The 16,063-nt window shown below is 52.8% G+C and overlaps 2 protein-coding genes across 2 annotated transcripts in view; one reads left to right on the forward strand and one right to left on the reverse strand.

Moving 5' to 3' along the window:
- Positions 1 to 16,063, forward strand: part of LOC142558408 (major facilitator superfamily domain-containing protein 4A-like) — a 397,460-nt gene that overhangs the window by 85,947 nt on the left and 295,450 nt on the right. The gene's annotated exons all lie outside the window — the stretch shown is intronic.
- LOC142592804 (uncharacterized) overlaps positions 1 to 16,063 on the reverse strand; it is a 144,761-nt gene that overhangs the window by 3,893 nt on the left and 124,805 nt on the right. The window contains exon 8 of the mRNA XM_075704482.1: positions 12,602 to 15,101. Within this exon, the coding sequence (XP_075560597.1) occupies positions 12,602 to 15,101 (2,500 nt within the window). The remainder of the gene's footprint in view (positions 1 to 12,601; positions 15,102 to 16,063) is intronic.

The raw sequence follows: 16,063 nt of genomic DNA on the forward strand, positions 1-16,063 counted from the left end.
AATTTCGCGCCGAAACCCCAGCGCCGGTACGTCAGCGTGACGTCAGGGATTCCAAAGTATGTTTTCGCATTTGGGCCGCGTTGGCTGAATAAAGGTTCCCGAAACTTGCCCTGTTTAATATTTGGCTCCTTTAGAACACAATGTAGTCAATCTGTACCGCTATACATAATTAGTAGGCCCTAGAAGATGCCATCAAAATCCAAGACGTCACAGCCCCCAGGTGCGGGAACTTAAGTAGACGTCGCCACCCGTATTTCGTTCTTGCGCCTTTTCTGGCTTATCAAACGACGATACGTCTTATCGTCGTAAGAGTGGTGTTTTTGGTGTTGTAGAACGGTGATTTACTGATGCAGAAGAAATCATTTTTCACTTTACTGTCCCGTTAACAGTTTGTCAGTAACCAGCTCAGTTGTTTGGTTCACGACATTCTGGAATTCTAGGCACTGCAAGTCACCTAACGCAAAGAGCAGGTAACCGGTACGTGGTGTATTAGTATGACAGAAGGGATGCCTGCAGATGAGAGACGCAGCCGAGGACCGCAGAGAACTACGCAGTGTGATGAAATCGGGAAATTCGAAAGCGAAAGATGGAAGTATGATGGCGCAGGACACGAGTAGTTGAAGATCGCTAGGCAAGGCCTTTCTCTTGCAGTAGGTATAAACATGCTGAACATAATGATGATAATGATGATTTCAGAATCGCGCGCGCGCGCCCGCAGAACGGTGTAGGGAGGAAGAGTTGCAATAATGAAAAATGTTCAAGCGATGAGTACTTAGCACGGTTCAGTAACTTGCGATGGCTCGATAGGCAATAGCAACTGCTGGTATCTCTCTGTAACCGACTTCCTTGCAGACTTTTATACATTCGTTTTTAGGGCACGATTAATTTGCTTCAGCGCTCGGCTGCAAAGTCCGCTCTTCCCTGCTCGGCGCCAGCGTTAGCATAAGCGCCGTGTAATCGCGCGCGGTCTGCGCCACAATCACGCGGCGGCCTCGCGGACCGGAAATCTGCGAGACCGAGCACGTTGGCGCGCTCAACACTCCAGTTCAGCGCAGGCGGCAAAGGACCGACATCGCTAGCGATGATTGCGCCACTCGCGTGACCCTTACGAGAAAAGAAACGCAACATTATCCACCCGTGCCCACACTTGTTTCTGGCGGAAGATGACGCGGCTGTTGCGGCGTCTTAGCCCCCCCAAATTCTCGCGCAGCTTTCTGACCCGGACCCCGGAAACAGCAGGGGGGCGACCGTGCAATTTGGAACGCTTTGTCTGGCGCCCGTACGTGCGCGCCCCCAGTAAGCACGTAAAGGTCGCCAGCAGGGGCGGTGAGGAACTCTCGCTTTCTCCCATTCTGCGTTCACGGCGAGCTGGTTCAGTGAGGGTTAGTTCCGCACGGTCGCGAGCCGCGGGTAAACATACCCTTCACGTGCGGGGCAGCCGCGTAATCAAAGTTACATCACGGGTGAACGCCAAGTTAGTTTAGTGTGGCGAAGTATTATATTTTTTAAACACTGTATTTGCATTTATCCTTTGAAAGAGGGCTAGGCATCAAAGAATGGCAATGGAGGGCAAATATACTTTTGCTAGGATTTCGGAGTATTTGATTGAATCTTTTCATTTGCTGGTTACAAGAGTTTCTCCTTGAAAGGGAAAAATTGTCGTCCACCCTTATGTAGCACGATGCTACAAATGCAACCCATATGGGTTTGTCAGAAAGAAGGCTTCGCAGTTGAGGAAGAATTCGTCCTGGTCCAGGATTCCAAGAGAAACCCGTATGGATTTCCTTCGTAGCTTCGTGCTACGTTGGGGTGGTTCGTGCTACGTTCGTGCTACGTTCGAAGAGAAACCCGTATGGATTCCCTTTCATGATACTTCGTCCACCTTGCGAGGTTCCGCAGTTTCTGTTTGTTTATTACAATACATACATCTTCACTGCGTTTTCATTAAACGCCTCGATGTTAAATAGCACCGGTCCCGTGCATTTTGACGTTCTTCTAACCGTCTTCCTGCACCATGATAATCATGAACACCTTCTAACTAGCCCACGGCTCCATTCGTGATGAGGCTAACGTTTCTGACATTCGAGAAGTGTAACATAATTTAAAGATTTATCCTAATAAACATTACAATTTGTTTACCAACTTAAACAACTGTTGTGGTAAGTGTATGCACGCTCTTGATTTGGGCTTTGTGGCGCCTGGTGAAGTATTTATTATCAACGCACGAGACACTTTTAAGGTATTGAAAACACGAAACTGCATCTCCATATATGCATTAAAACAGTACGGGCGCCTAAATTAGCATTTTCCCTTACATTCTCTTGTGAAACGAAGGGTTAGCAGCCCTCATTAGTGTCCCTTAGACGCGAGCAACGCAAAGGATGTGCACCCGCGTCGTAATGTTTGCTGTAGTGCCCCAGAGCAGCGCGGCGAAGCGCAGCGGCACTCTTCGGGGTGAGTTTTCGGGTGCACCCCTTGCGCGGATCATACTGTAACGAGGAGCTAGGGAACAGCCGTAGTCCACAGAGTCGCCGAGCTCTGTGACCAACTGACGGTGTGAGGTCGTCGCGAGAGAAAGCCGGACGATTTTCTTCTATACTCGGCGACATTTTTGCTTCCCCAGAACCGATGGCACTCCGCAGTTACGTCAGCGACCTTAGCGCAGTTCTTGAGTATAGGCAGCAGAAAAGCGTCGTTGGCAATTCTTTTTAGCACGTGGGAGACCTTGTCTGATTTGGCACCTTGCTGCGGAAGGGCTAAGATATCCTGGACGTAGGCTATGTAAGACTCATTGGGCGTTTGCGCCCGAGTGGCGAGTCCTTTCTTCGCGGCGCGCTGACAACCGTCCGGCTCACCAAAAAAGTCAAATTTGCGTGCAAGGGTCCAAGGCTGAGGTCGAGAGCTTCGCATCGTGCACCTCATAAGACACACCTGCTGCGCCTTGCAAATAACAAACCACGTTTGCGAGCATCAGCATCGGGTCCCGGCTGTCTTTGAGTACCGACTCGTTCAGATATACCAGTTCAGCCGCTCCTCAAAGTCGACACCGTCGGTTGCAGAAAAATCCGCGGTCACTTGATGACCAAAAACAGAGTAGCGCGTAGGTGTCATTCCCCTCGGCTGCAAATGGTCGCTTTGATGGAAAAGCGACTGATTGGGATCAGTCGCTTCGCTGTTCGATTGGTCGGTAGCGGCGGCTGTAGTCGCAAGCCTACTGAAACAATCGGTTGCGCAGGAGTCAGACGTCTGAATATACGTGACGCTTATTTTACGTGCTGATGAAGATGTGAGAAGACGTGAACGGCATGAACCGCGAGACATGTCAGTGTGTGCCGAATGGAGCGGGTCGCGTTTTGCCAGTGTGAACATCGATCGCCGCGAGTCGATCCTTTGTCGCTCGTCGCGGTCGGTCGCGCGACGTCCGTTGTTGCGTTTCGCCTGCGACACGTGGTTTTGCCGGCGCGACTGCGGCGGGGCGGCAGACATTTTGGCCCGATCGTCGTCGCCGCAACACTCATCGGCAGGTGTTTCCAGGCGCGACTGCGGCGATGCGACCGCAAAGGATCACCCTCGCATTCCAGTCATTGTGCCCGAAACAGGCGATGCCAAAGCAGGGATCATCCTCGCATTCCAGTCATTGTGCCCGAAACAGGCGATGCCAAAGCAGGGATCATCCTCTCATTCCAGTCATTGTGCCCGAAACAGGCGATGCCAAAGCAGGGATCATCCTCTCATTACCGTCATTGTGCCCGACCGGCAGCGCTACAACAGGGTGCTACGAGATCGTGCTCGACAGGGTGCTACGAGATCGTGCTCGACATGGTGCTACGGCAGCGCTTCGACAGTGTGCGTCACCATTAGCCCATTGTACATTCACGTGCTCGTCTTTTGAGGGGTTCCTTCTTGCCCTCAACTGCGAGAGTATAAAAACAGCTGCCCCCGGACGCCAAAAGGAGGGCTCCGATTTCTTCTGTTGAGTGAAGTGCTCTCCCGTCTCTCTACTTCGGTCAAACCTGACCGCCAACTCTTTGCGATGTTAAAATAAACAAGTTTTTTGTTGTTACCAGTTGACTCATGCTTTGCCGGGACCTTCGGATGCTTCCAGTTGTACCCCAGGCCGCCAGGCCAACGCTACCCTTGGGGCTTGCGACCCAGGTACAACCACGGGCGTCAGCGCCGAGTTCCCAACAGATCGTACCAGCGGTGCGATCAAAACATCTGGTTGGCAGCGGTGAGATCGCCTACGACTTCAAACAACTGGTTGGCAGCGGTGAGATCGCCTCCGACTTCAAACAACTGTCTGCCAGCGGTGAGATCGCGACAACGGAGGCCAGCAGCGAAGAGATGCAGTTGACTGTATGCTGAGCAGCTCAACGACGATCCGGGAGCAGTGCAACGAGCCCTGTGTGACGACTGGTTGCCTGCAGCGGAACGACTGCGTGGAATTCCTGCCTGCGAGGTTTGGTGAGTGCGGGACTTTCTTCTTCTGAGCTTTGCCAGGCTTTTTGTTAGTGTCAGAAACAGAGCTGGTAATTGTGGTTGTCGTTGCTGCCGGGTTAGTTTGCGGCAAGACAATAGTAAGCAGTAGAGAAAGCAGCATTCAGAGCAGCCATGGATTTGAAGTCGTTGCGCAAACCGAAATTGTTGGAGCTTGCAAGAGAGTTGGGTCTGGATGTCTCGGACAAACTCAGAAAACCAGAACTGATAAAGGCTATTCTTGAGTTAGAGGCTGAGGATGACGAGCTGTCGGAATGCCTTGAGACTATTGAAGAGAGGGAGACTGCAAAAAGACAAGAGCGCGAACTTAAAGAACAGAAAGAAAAAGAAGAGCGTGAACGTAAAGAACAGAAAGAGCGAGAGCAACAAGAGCGTGACCGTCAACACGCTTTGGAAATGAAGCGTCTTGAGGTAGAGATGGAACGCGCTCGTAATGGAAGTCAGGCACACGGTGCAGGAGAACGCGTATTGTTCAAAATGACTGACCTGATGCGGCCGTTTAAGCTTGGAGAGGACATTGGTTTGTTCCTGGTTAACTTTGAGCGAACGTGCGAGAAGCAGGGGTTCTCTCGGGAAACGTGGCCACAGCGCTTGCTCACTTTGTTACCCGGCGAGGCGGCCGACGTAGTCGCTCGCTTGGATAGAGAGGAAGCAGAGGATTTCGACAAAGTAAAATCGAGTCTGCTAAAAAAGTACCGGCTGTCTGCGGAGGCGTTCCGTCGGAAGTTTCGGGAAAATGAGAAAGGCAGAAGTGAGTCATATACAGAGTTTGCGTATAGGCTTATGTCGAACATGCAGGAGTGGCTCAAAGAAGAGAAAGCGTTTGGTGACCACGATAAAGTTCTGCAGTGTTTCGGGCTAGAACAGTTTTATAGTCGGTTACCGGAGAACGTGCGATACTGGGTCTTGGATAGGCCAGACGTTTGTACGGTGGCTAAAGCCGCTGAGCTAGCCGAGGAGTTTGTGACGCGTCGAGCTCGCGGAGCTAAGGACGGTCAAAAGGGTGAATTTGGCTCGAAGTTTGAGAGGCCGAAGTTCACGCCCATGAGATTAAAGAGGGACACGCGTAGTGAGGATGCGAGTGAAAGCAGTCCGACCAAACGTAAAGAGACGGCGGCAGCCAAACGCAGAAAGCGGTTCGAGATGAGGCGAGCGGGCGTTTGTTATACGTGCCAGAAGCCGGGTCACTTTTCGGCGCAGTGTCCGGAAACAACACCAAAAGTTGTGTTTTTTTCAATAGGCAGCACTGACGAGAACATGAAGCTTCTCGAGCCTTACATGCGAGACCTCCTCGTGAACGGGAAAGAGTGCCGAGTGCTTCGCGATTCCGCAGCTACGATGGATGTAGTTCACCCATCTTACATAGAACCCCATATGTTCACGGGCGAGTGCGCATGGATCAAGCAAGCCGTGGAAGCTCATAGCGTGTGTCTGCCCGTAGCAAAGGTGCTTATTGAAGGACCTTTCGGAGCGCTTGAGACAGAGGCGGCAGTGTCATCTATGCTGCCACCCCAGTACCCGTACCTATTTTCAAACAGGTCCGATCACCTCCTGCGCGAGAAGGGGCTTTTGTTTGGTGAAGCTAGTGTTCAGGCCTTAACCAGATCGAAGGTTCGGGAGCTCGCTGCAAAGGCGGTAGTTGCGGGGCCGACGTTATCAAACAACGAAAAAGGGTCAGAGGCGCAGCAAGCTGATATTCCGAGCACGCCCGAACTGAATAAACTTGAGTCTGTAACGTTAAAGGCGCCAGATACTGGAGAGGAAACGCCCGACGCGGGAAAGTTAGAATAGCTATCTACTGATTTGCTCATCGCGCCTACGTCAGACGGACTTGATAGGTTGCTAAAAGTCAGCCGGACGGCTTTGATAGCCGAGCAAAAAAAGGATGGCAGCCTGGAAAACGTGCGCTGCAATGTCAAAGAAGGTATCGCCAGGAAAACTGCGCGTTTTGTGGAAAGAGGTGGAGTCCTGTACCGGAAGTATCTAGACCGCAGAGGAGTGGAGTTCGATCAGCTGGTCGTGCCTCAATGCTATCGTCAGGATCTGTTGCGCTTGTCACACGGGGGTTCGTGGTCCGGACACCTAGGAGTTAAGAAAACTAAGGACCGTCTCTTGCAAGAGTACTATTGGCCAGGGTGTTTTCGGGACGCAGACCATTTCGTGAGGACATGTGACACTTGTCAGCGGGTGGGCAAACCAGGGGACAAATCGAGGGCGCCATTGAAATTGGTACCTATCATTACGGAGCCTTTTAGACGGCTCGTTATTGATACTGTGGGACCTCTGCCGGTAACAGCCACGGGGTACAGACACATTTTGACTGTGATCTGCCCAGCGACAAAGTTCCCTGAAGCAGTGCCGCTTAAAGAACTCAGCTCAGTTGAGATAGTTAATGCACTACTGTCCATATTTGCGCGAGTTGGTTTCCCTGCGGAAATCCAATCAGATCAGGGCACAGTGTTTACTAGCGCTTTGACGACAACTTTTCTCGAAAGGTGTGGGGTAAAGCTGTTACACAGCTCAGTGTACCACCCACAGTCGAATTCCGTTGAGAAGCTCCACTCCGTCATGAAGCGCGTGTTGAGAGCGTTGTGTTTTGAACATCGAACTGACTGGGAGCTGTGTCTGCCTGGGGTGATGTTTGCTTTAAGGACCGCGCCGCATGCGGCTACGGGGTTTTCGCCAGCTGAACTGGTGTACGGTCGCTCGCTTCGATCTCCGCTTCGCATGCTTCGAGAATCGTGGGAAGGTAGGGGCGACGACCCAGTCGTGGTGGAGTACGTGCTTAAGCTCCTCGAACGCTTAAGAAGGGCACAGGAGTTGTCAGGTGAAGCAATGACAAAGGCCCAGCAGAGGGCCAAGGTTTATTATGATCGGACAGCCAGGGCCCGTCGTTTTGAGGTTGGCGATGAGGTCATGATATTGCGCACATCGCTAAACAACAAACTAGACGTGCAGTGGGAGGGCCCAGCACGAATTGTTCAGAAACTGTCGGACGTTAACTACGTGGTAAGTCTGCCAGGAAAGCGGAAAGCACAGCAAGTTTACCACTGTAATCTGCTCAAACCTTATAGACAAAGGGAAGCAGTGGTGTGCATGATGGTAAACGTTCCTGAAGAGCTTCCGGTCGAGCTTCCGGGACTAGGCTCAGTGACGAACAGGGAAGACACCGGTCAAGTCATTAGTGACCTTATCAGTAAAGCACCGCTGTCGCCCGAGCAGAAAACCGAACTACACCAGCTATTACAAGAGTTTCAAGGTCTGTTCTCTGAGAGGCCTGGTAGGACTTCTGTACTTACTCATGATATAGAACTTACCTCCCCAGAGCCAGTACGATCCAAGGCGTATCGGGTGTCACCCCGCCAGAACGATATTATGGAGGCTGAGGTAAAGAAAATGCTACAGCTCGGTGTTATTGAGGCAGGTGAGAGTGATTATACCTCCCCTTTGATTTTAGTTGAGGTACCGGGCAAGGAACCTCGTCCTTGCGTCGACTACCGCAGGCTTAATTCCATCACTAAGGATCAAATTTATCCGATCCCTAACATCGAGGAGCGCCTTGAGAAAGTTAGTAGCGCTCAGTTTATTTCCACCCTAGATCTTGTCAGGGGTTATTGGCAGGTTCCACTTACAGAAGAGGCTAGTAGGTATGCGGCGTTCATTTCACCAATGGGAACATTCCGTCCTAAAGTGTTGAGTTTTGGTTTGAAGAACGCGCCATACTGTTTTTCAAGCCTCATGGATAAAGTGTTGCGGGGACAGCAAGAATTCGCTTTACCGTATCTAGACGACGTAGCGATATTCTCCGCATCCTGGTCTGAGCATATGACACACTTGCGGGCAGTGCTAACCCGCCTGCGCGAAGCGGGCTTGACAGTCAAGGCTCCTAAGTGCCAGTTAGCACAGGCCGAGGTTGTCTACCTCGGTCACGTGATTGGTCAGGGTCGTCGCCGCCCCTCTGAAATAAAAGTGGCCGCTGTGCGAGACTTTCCGCAACCGCGCACCAAGACCGATATTCGGTCGTTCTTGGGTGTCGCCGGCTACTATCAGAGGTACATCCCTAGGTACTCTGATATCGCGGCTCCCCTGACGGATGCTCTAAGAAAGACAGAGCCTCAAACAGTCGTCTGGGACGAGACCAAGGAAAGAGCTTTTAGCGCCCTAAAGAGTGCCCTAACAAGCCAGCCTGTGCTACGATCGCCAGACTATACAAAAGGGTTCATTGTTCAGTGCGATGCTAGTGAGCGAGGCATGGGCGTTGTACTGTGCCAACGGGAAAATGGAGAAGTAGAACACCCCGTCCTGTATGCTAGTCGTAAGCTGTCCAGTCGTGAGCAGGCGTATAGCGCCACCGAGAAAGAGTGTGCGTGTCTCGTGTGGGCCGTTCAGAAATTGTCATGCTATCTAGCCGGCTCGAGGTTTATCATTGAGACGGATCACTGCCCTCTCCAATGGCTGCAGACCATCTCTCCCAAAAATGGCCGCCTCCTGCGCTGGAGCCTCGCTTTACAACAATATTCCTTTGAGGTGCGTTACAAAAAGGGGAGTCTCAACGGTAACGCCGATGGCTTAAGTCGAAGCCCCTAACGTAGGAATCAGCCTCAAAATTGTTTGTTACTGATGTTTTTCTTCCTGAGGCAGGATTTTTTTTAACATATTGCTTTTGTTTAGTGTTTCAAAGTGATGATATGCTTTCTAGTGCAATTTTTCAATTTGTGGACGCGTTCTGAGTGATGCTAGACTACTGTAAGGAACTAGGCAGTGGTATAAAAAGGGGAAAGAGCCTGGCAGGGCTTAGTGAGGGTTGTGCCGTGCTTGCTGACTGAGCGGTTGAGTTTCAGCGTAGTTCTAACGCTTGCCGGGAACGAGAACAAAAATGTGAACTCTCCCGAAGTCACTTTGCAGTGTCCCGTGCGAACCTGAACGAGAGAACGAGGCCTTCTCTGTGCGCTGCGCTCAAGAAACGTCGAGGGACGCCCGACTTCGGTTATGAGCATCATCGAGCGACATCCCTCCGACCAGCGGATGCAGTCCCCTGTCCATCGGGATCTCCTTCCCCCGGCGGGGTGGTCTGTTGCGTTTCGCCTGCGACACGTGGTTTTGCCGGCGCGACTGCGGCGGGGCGGCAGACATTTTGGCCGGATCGTCGTCGCCGCAACACTCATCGGCAGGTGTTTCCAGGCGCGACTGCGGCGATGCGACCGCAAAGGATCACCCTCGCATTCCAGTCATTGTGCCCGAAACAGGCGATGCCAAAGCAGGGATCATCCTCGCATTCCAGTCATTGTGCCCGAAACAGGCGATGCCAAAGCAGGGATCATCCTCTCATTCCAGTCATTGTGCCCGAAACAGGCGATGCCAAAGCAGGGATCATCCTCTCATTACCGTCATTGTGCCCGACCGGCAGCGCTACAACAGGGTGCTACGAGATCGTGCTCGACAGGGTGCTACGAGATCGTGCTCGACATGGTGCTACGGCAGCGCTTCGACAGTGTGCGTCACCATTAGCCCATTGTACATTCACGTGCTCGTCTTTTGAGGGGTTCCTTCTTGCCCTCAACTGCGAGAGTATAAAAACAGCTGCCCCCGGACGCCAAAAGGAGGGCTCCGATTTCTTCTGTTGAGTGAAGTGCTCTCCCGTCTCTCTACTTCGGTCAAACCTGACCGCCAACTCTTTGCGATGTTAAAATAAACAAGTTTTTTGTTGTTACCAGTTGACTCATGCTTTGCCGGGACCTTCGGATGCTTCCAGTTGTACCCTAGGCCGCCAGGCCAACGCTACCCTTGGGGCTTGCGACCCAGGTACAACCACGGGCGTCAGCGCCGAGTTCCCAACAGATCGTACCAGCGGTGCGATCAAAACATCTGGTTGGCAGCGGTGAGATCGCCTACGACTTCAAACACCGTCAATCGCAAGTGTGAATGCACCCGCAGTGTATTACAGCACGTATTATTCAGCGCAGTTCGCGAATGCTCGCAGCTATGCTGAGCGAGTTTGCTTGTTGGAATTGCGGTGTCGGTGGTCGAGCGACTAGCAATTCCAGAGAAAAGGCGCAGCGTACCGAGGAGGCGCAGCCTATCTACCCTCCGCGGTGGCTTATACTGGTTATGGCGTCGTGCTACTGAGGATGAGGTCGTGGGTTCAATTCCCCGTGGTGGCGGACACATTTTCGATAAGGAAACGAAATGCGAAAAGCTCTGGTTTTCGGTGTACGTTTTTCGGTGTACGTTGAAGAATCCCGGGCAGTCGAAATTAAACCAGAGCCCTCTACTATGACGTCTGTGCAGTTTCAGGACGTTAAACTCCACTATGTAATTTAGCCTTTCTTTTTTCCGAGGTTATCTTGGAGGCAGTTGCCTGTTACTGCATACATTATTGGCTTGTAACGAGGTGGAGTGCTGTAATCCTCGACATTCTGTGACCATGCGAAATAGCCGCTTGCCGTATCAGATTAACCGAAAAATCGAAAGCTTCTCCTTTTTATTGCCATTCCTTACTTCCTGCATACGAGGGAGCGAGAGAGCGACAGCGTCGGCAGAATTGGGGTTGCATTCGATTCGGCCTTCCCAGGTATCTTACGGTGTCGTTTTTTTTTTTCTTTCGTTTTTCGCGTTCCTTGCACGTCATCCTCATAGGCAGCTTGCGGATTCTTTCGAGTCAGGTACTCGCGCCTCCAAAATAAAAAAAGAGAGAGAGAGAGAAAGAGAAAGAGAAACTTAGCTTCGACCAAGGAGGCATAAGGAAGCGTTAAAGAAGGCATATAAGAAGAAAAAAAAAAAGGCCACGTGAAAGGCGACAGAGGGGGAAGGGGGCGGACGCGACCTTTCCCGCGCATGCTTGCATATTTCCGTACGCTCATCGGTCGGTCTGTCGGAATTCGAACCGCGCCACGCAAGAGCCAAAGTGGCGCCCTCCCATGGCGGCCTCGGCCCAGCGGCGAGTCGAGTCTCGGTGTCCGTCAAATCCGCACGATGGGACTCACATTGCTGCTGCTGCTTGTTCGCACGCTTGCTTCCAGCGAGGCGACGCGCGTGTCCGACATTTCGCACTCGTCTTTCCGGTCAGCGGCTCGGCGCGGTCGCTACGCGAATCGGCCTGCAATGCGTGGCGTATTGCTCGAGCGAGAATTTTTTTTTTTTATTGAGTTCAGTCGCTCGTACGGAGAAGAATGCTCGCGACTAGAAGACGCGGCGAATCGAAAGCGCGGAAAAGCACGTATCATGAGCTTTTCGTTATATAGCGGCATTGTTTGCACCGTTTTTTTCTTCTCTTTGTGTGTCAACGAGGCTGCCACGTGCGGAAAGTGCGAAAGGCGTGAAGAATCGTCGGGGCGTTTCTCCGCCCCGCCACGGCGCATGGGCGTAGGCTGCTTGTGGCCGCCTCTAAATTAAAATGAAACAAGCGCGTCTTTTGTTTCTCCTGTCTGTTGAATGCTTTGTTGCAAGAGGCAGTGCCTTTCATACATTCCTTCCTCGCTCGTATATCTCAAGCCCTATCCAGCTCCTCTCCGCTTATGAGCTCGCAACGGCACACATCGCTTCTTTCGTATCTGAAGGCAAGACCAAGAATGCTCGATTGCAGACACGATGTTTCTCTTCTAGTGCAAATGGTTACCCGTATTCTATCTCTACACAGGAATTCTTCACAGTATTCTTCACAGGAAAGAGGGGTAACAATTTCAGGGTAGCACACTGGACAAAGTGTATAGTTAATCAACACTGCCTTCCTTTTCCGCCAGCTTCGTTTGTCTTGCTTCAACCTTTCGATTCTGGAACGACATGCCGACTACTGAATCCATTATTAAAGAGGGGTTGTTCACAAAGCATTGACGCCTTACTCAGCAGCTTTGTTGCCTGGATGACGATACAGCATTATTGGATCTAGATAATGCGCATGGAACTAGAGAATGCAAATGACGAGTGTTGGAAACCGAGCTATATAGATTCCATTCACGAAGAACAGGAGCTCAACATGTGAACTCTGCGATGCTCTTCTGTAGGCTGCGTACTCTGACGCAGCCTGAATAATATTAGGGACCGGCACGCCACTTTCTGGCTCTGACTAATCAAGCAGAACAGTCTTAACATGAAGAACTGTACTCACAGGAATGGGTCGTAGACGTCTAGCACCTTCCTGGTGATGAACCGCGTCGTGTCCGAGTTCTGGCAGATGATCTTGGCCAACGAGGCCTTCCTGATCTGCGCCAGCTGGTCGGGCGTGAATCGCCCCACGGTGCCGCCGTTCTCGTGCCAGAAGCGGTCGCAGCGCCGAAGCCGCTGAAACTGGAAGCCCAGCAGGCAGCTGAACGTCGGGCCAACCACGGCTCCGGCCAGCGGAAACTCCGAGAGTCCGCCCGTGAACACGTCGACGTCCTCAACGTCACGATATACTCCGGCGATGGCCCGGAGCGTATTGCGTGGAATGTGACCCTCCAGGTCGGACCAGGAACGGGCACGCGTCAGCCCGCAGAAGGCGCGGTAGTCGTTGTACGTCCTCAGTCCGTGGTCGCGACCCCGCTGCAGATTGATGGCGACCAGGTCGAGGCCGGAGAAGGGCACAGTCTTGGACTCGAAAAGGTGGTTGGTGACCATCTCGGTTACGTGGTTGTCGAAGTTCTCCATTGGCGTCGAGAGAAGGCCTCGCAGCAGCTGGTCCAACCTGTCCCTGCGGTACAGGGTCTGGCTGTTGAAGAACGCGTCGGTGAGCTTGAGGCCTCCTAGCTCGTCGTACGCAGGTCCTACCAGCTTCAGAACCGGGGGTAACAGCGTGTGGCCGAAGCGGAATGCGGCCGTCGCGAACTCGTTGAAGGATCCGACGTCGCAGTTGGGGTCGTATCCGCTGTAGTATCCTTCGTCGAGCAGGTGCAAGCCCCACTGGCTCACGGACTCCCAGCCTAGCGTCCGCGGTATGAACTCAGAGTAGACGATCCGTTGGTACATGGCACCGACGATGCGTCTCGCTTCTTCGAAGAGGCGGTCGTCATTCCAGTGCGGATTTAGGCCCTGAAGTGCTCGAGCTATGCGGTTGTGCTCCCTCGACATGATGGTGTGCATCGAAGTGAGTCCGGGCTGCTCGCTGACGCGCGTGTCTCCAGCTATGAAGCAGCGGCCGTTGGACGAGATGCAGTCAGCAGCACCGTCCACTTCGGACAGCAGCGGCTTGAACTGTGGTCCGGCGGGGTGGGCGCTCATGTTCAGCAGACCACCGCGGAAGATTCTGAGCTCTTCCCTGGCGCAATCGTCCGAGCCGTACACAGTCGACAGATCCATGTACCCTGTGACCTGGTTTATCTGTTCCCTGCTTCCGAGAGTCCTCTGCCCTGACATGGACCTAGTAAAGGGCAGACACTGGGGGATGTTAGGGTTCTTCCTGCTGACGCTAGGGAAGTGCGGGTCGTTGGTAGGGATGGGAATGGGGAAGCACTCCTTATTGATGCGTCGCGGCGAGTCGCACGCTCGGCAACGCAGCGTCTCGCCGTTGGGGCCTTCGGCAAGCGGTGTGTGTGCGATGTCGTGGTCGATGAACTGTCCCAGCTGCATGAGCATCATAGTGTACCTCTGGTGCGGGCGGCTGGAGTCTCCATGAACCGTGAAAGAGACTAGCCGGGGACTGGGAAGTGGTGTTCCAGTGACACTACGTGAACGCGGCGCCGACACGCCGTCTTCGTACAGACCTGGCAGAACTCTTCTGAAGCTGTTTCCCACTTTACCCAGGTTAGGCCGCCTGAGGTTGTTGCAGCGGCCCGAAAGCGTCCTGAAAGGCGTCCTCTGGTCGCAGGGACCCAGGGTCTCTTCTTCGCAGGCGGCCGGTTCCTCGAACTCTGTGGCAAACTTGGACAGGTCCACCTGCCTGAGTGCCGGTATGACGTCTTGCCTGCCCTCGCCTTTTTTCATTGCCTTGAGCAGGCGCCTCGTAGCCAGCTCCAGAGCCTCAGACTGGTTGTGTATGCTCCTGGAACCAGCCGTGGCCCTCATGAAACCGCCGCGGCTGTTGAACCTGCCGAACTGGCCTCCCTGGGACGCTGCCAGATCGGCGAGCGCGTCTTGCAGAACCGAATCGGGTACGTTAAGCAGTCTCGATCCCTCCTGCCAAGCGTCCAGGTCAACGTTCGTGAGGAGCCTGTCCTCGCATGACATGAGGTTGTTGAGCCACGGGTCCGGAACCCGCATGGTCCGCGGTTGCACCACTCCTCCGCCGGACTTGAGGAACACGTTGTCGCAGAGGACGCGAGCGAGGCTGGTCTTTCGCAGCTCGCGCAGCTGGTCCTCGGTGAAGGACGACGGCTGGTTGGCGTTCTCGAACCAGAACCTGTCTGAGACGCGCAAGTGCCGGAACTGGTGGGCGTAGATGCAGGCGAGAGTGGGACCGACGAGGCCGCCTTCAACGGGAGTCTCGGCCAGGGCCGCTGGCAGCAAGTCGACATCGTGCACAGTTGGGTACAGTTGGCTCAGCCTGAACGCGGCGTCCGAGCTCATGACGCGCGACAGGCCGTCGAAGTTGTCGATGGTCCGCAGGCCGCAGAACTTGCGCCAGTTGGTGTAGCCTGCGAGGCCGTGGTCCCGGCCCTGCTGGATCGCAACGGCGGCCAGGTCTATGCCGGACTCTGAAAAAAAAAAAGAGAAAGAAAAACATTGTCGCAGAGCCTCTACGGGCGTCAAGCACTGCGCGTACATCGTCATAAGCCGAACTAATTCCATAGAGTCAGCAAAAACTCATATCTCAAAGGTATTCAACAAGGACTTGCCCTGCGCTTACTGCACCCTTTAACTCGTTTTACAAACCCTACCATTTAGTTCGACTCACTGCCACTCGCCAACACGTCATTCATCGCTAGGTATTTGCTCTGATACTAAGATTGATTATACCGGTTGTCTATACACTCATCGCAGGCTATATTGAGGTCCACTCTTTATTTCTGCTAGAGTACGTACGGGGTGTCATCTCATGACGTCCGTTTCCGTAACGCATAATCCATGCTATTTTCTTGGTGTCTTCCTATTTTTTCATGTTGCACTTAGATAACCTTTCCATCTCGCACTATGACCGTCGCTAGTTTTCGGGCCATTTTCCGTCACTCTGCAATTCTCAGTCCGCAAGGTGACCAGTGGTGAAATTCGCTCAATATGTTTCTAATTCAACGGCAAAAGAGTGCGCTGCATGTCGCACTTCGACGTGGCTGTAAATTTAACTGCATGGCGTCCATATTGTTCTAGAACTTCAAAGTTTACCTGTACGGCTACTTGGCCAAAGTAAATGCGCCTGATCACTATTTGCTTAATCTCTCCGTAATGCTTCTTGTAAATCCTTGTTTCCTCGAGAGAATATTACGTATTGCTTACATTGCTCGCACCTGGCACAGCACCATTCATGGAAACTTCGTTGGCCGCGCGGACCACCGACTTCACAACAGCGTGCATAGCGCGGAAAACCCAGCTGAATTAAATGCCCCCCCCCCCCCCGAATTTCGTCAGGAAACTCTCTTTTAGCACGTACCTGGCGAAGTGAAGGATGTCGCGCATTTTAAGTAAGCAGGTCACACGCACGCACATCTCCGTTGCCGTGAAA

Source organism: Dermacentor variabilis, chromosome 9 (genome assembly GCF_050947875.1).
Source record: "Dermacentor variabilis isolate Ectoservices chromosome 9, ASM5094787v1, whole genome shotgun sequence".
In the NCBI taxonomy this organism is placed as follows: Eukaryota; Metazoa; Arthropoda; class Arachnida; order Ixodida; family Ixodidae; genus Dermacentor; species Dermacentor variabilis.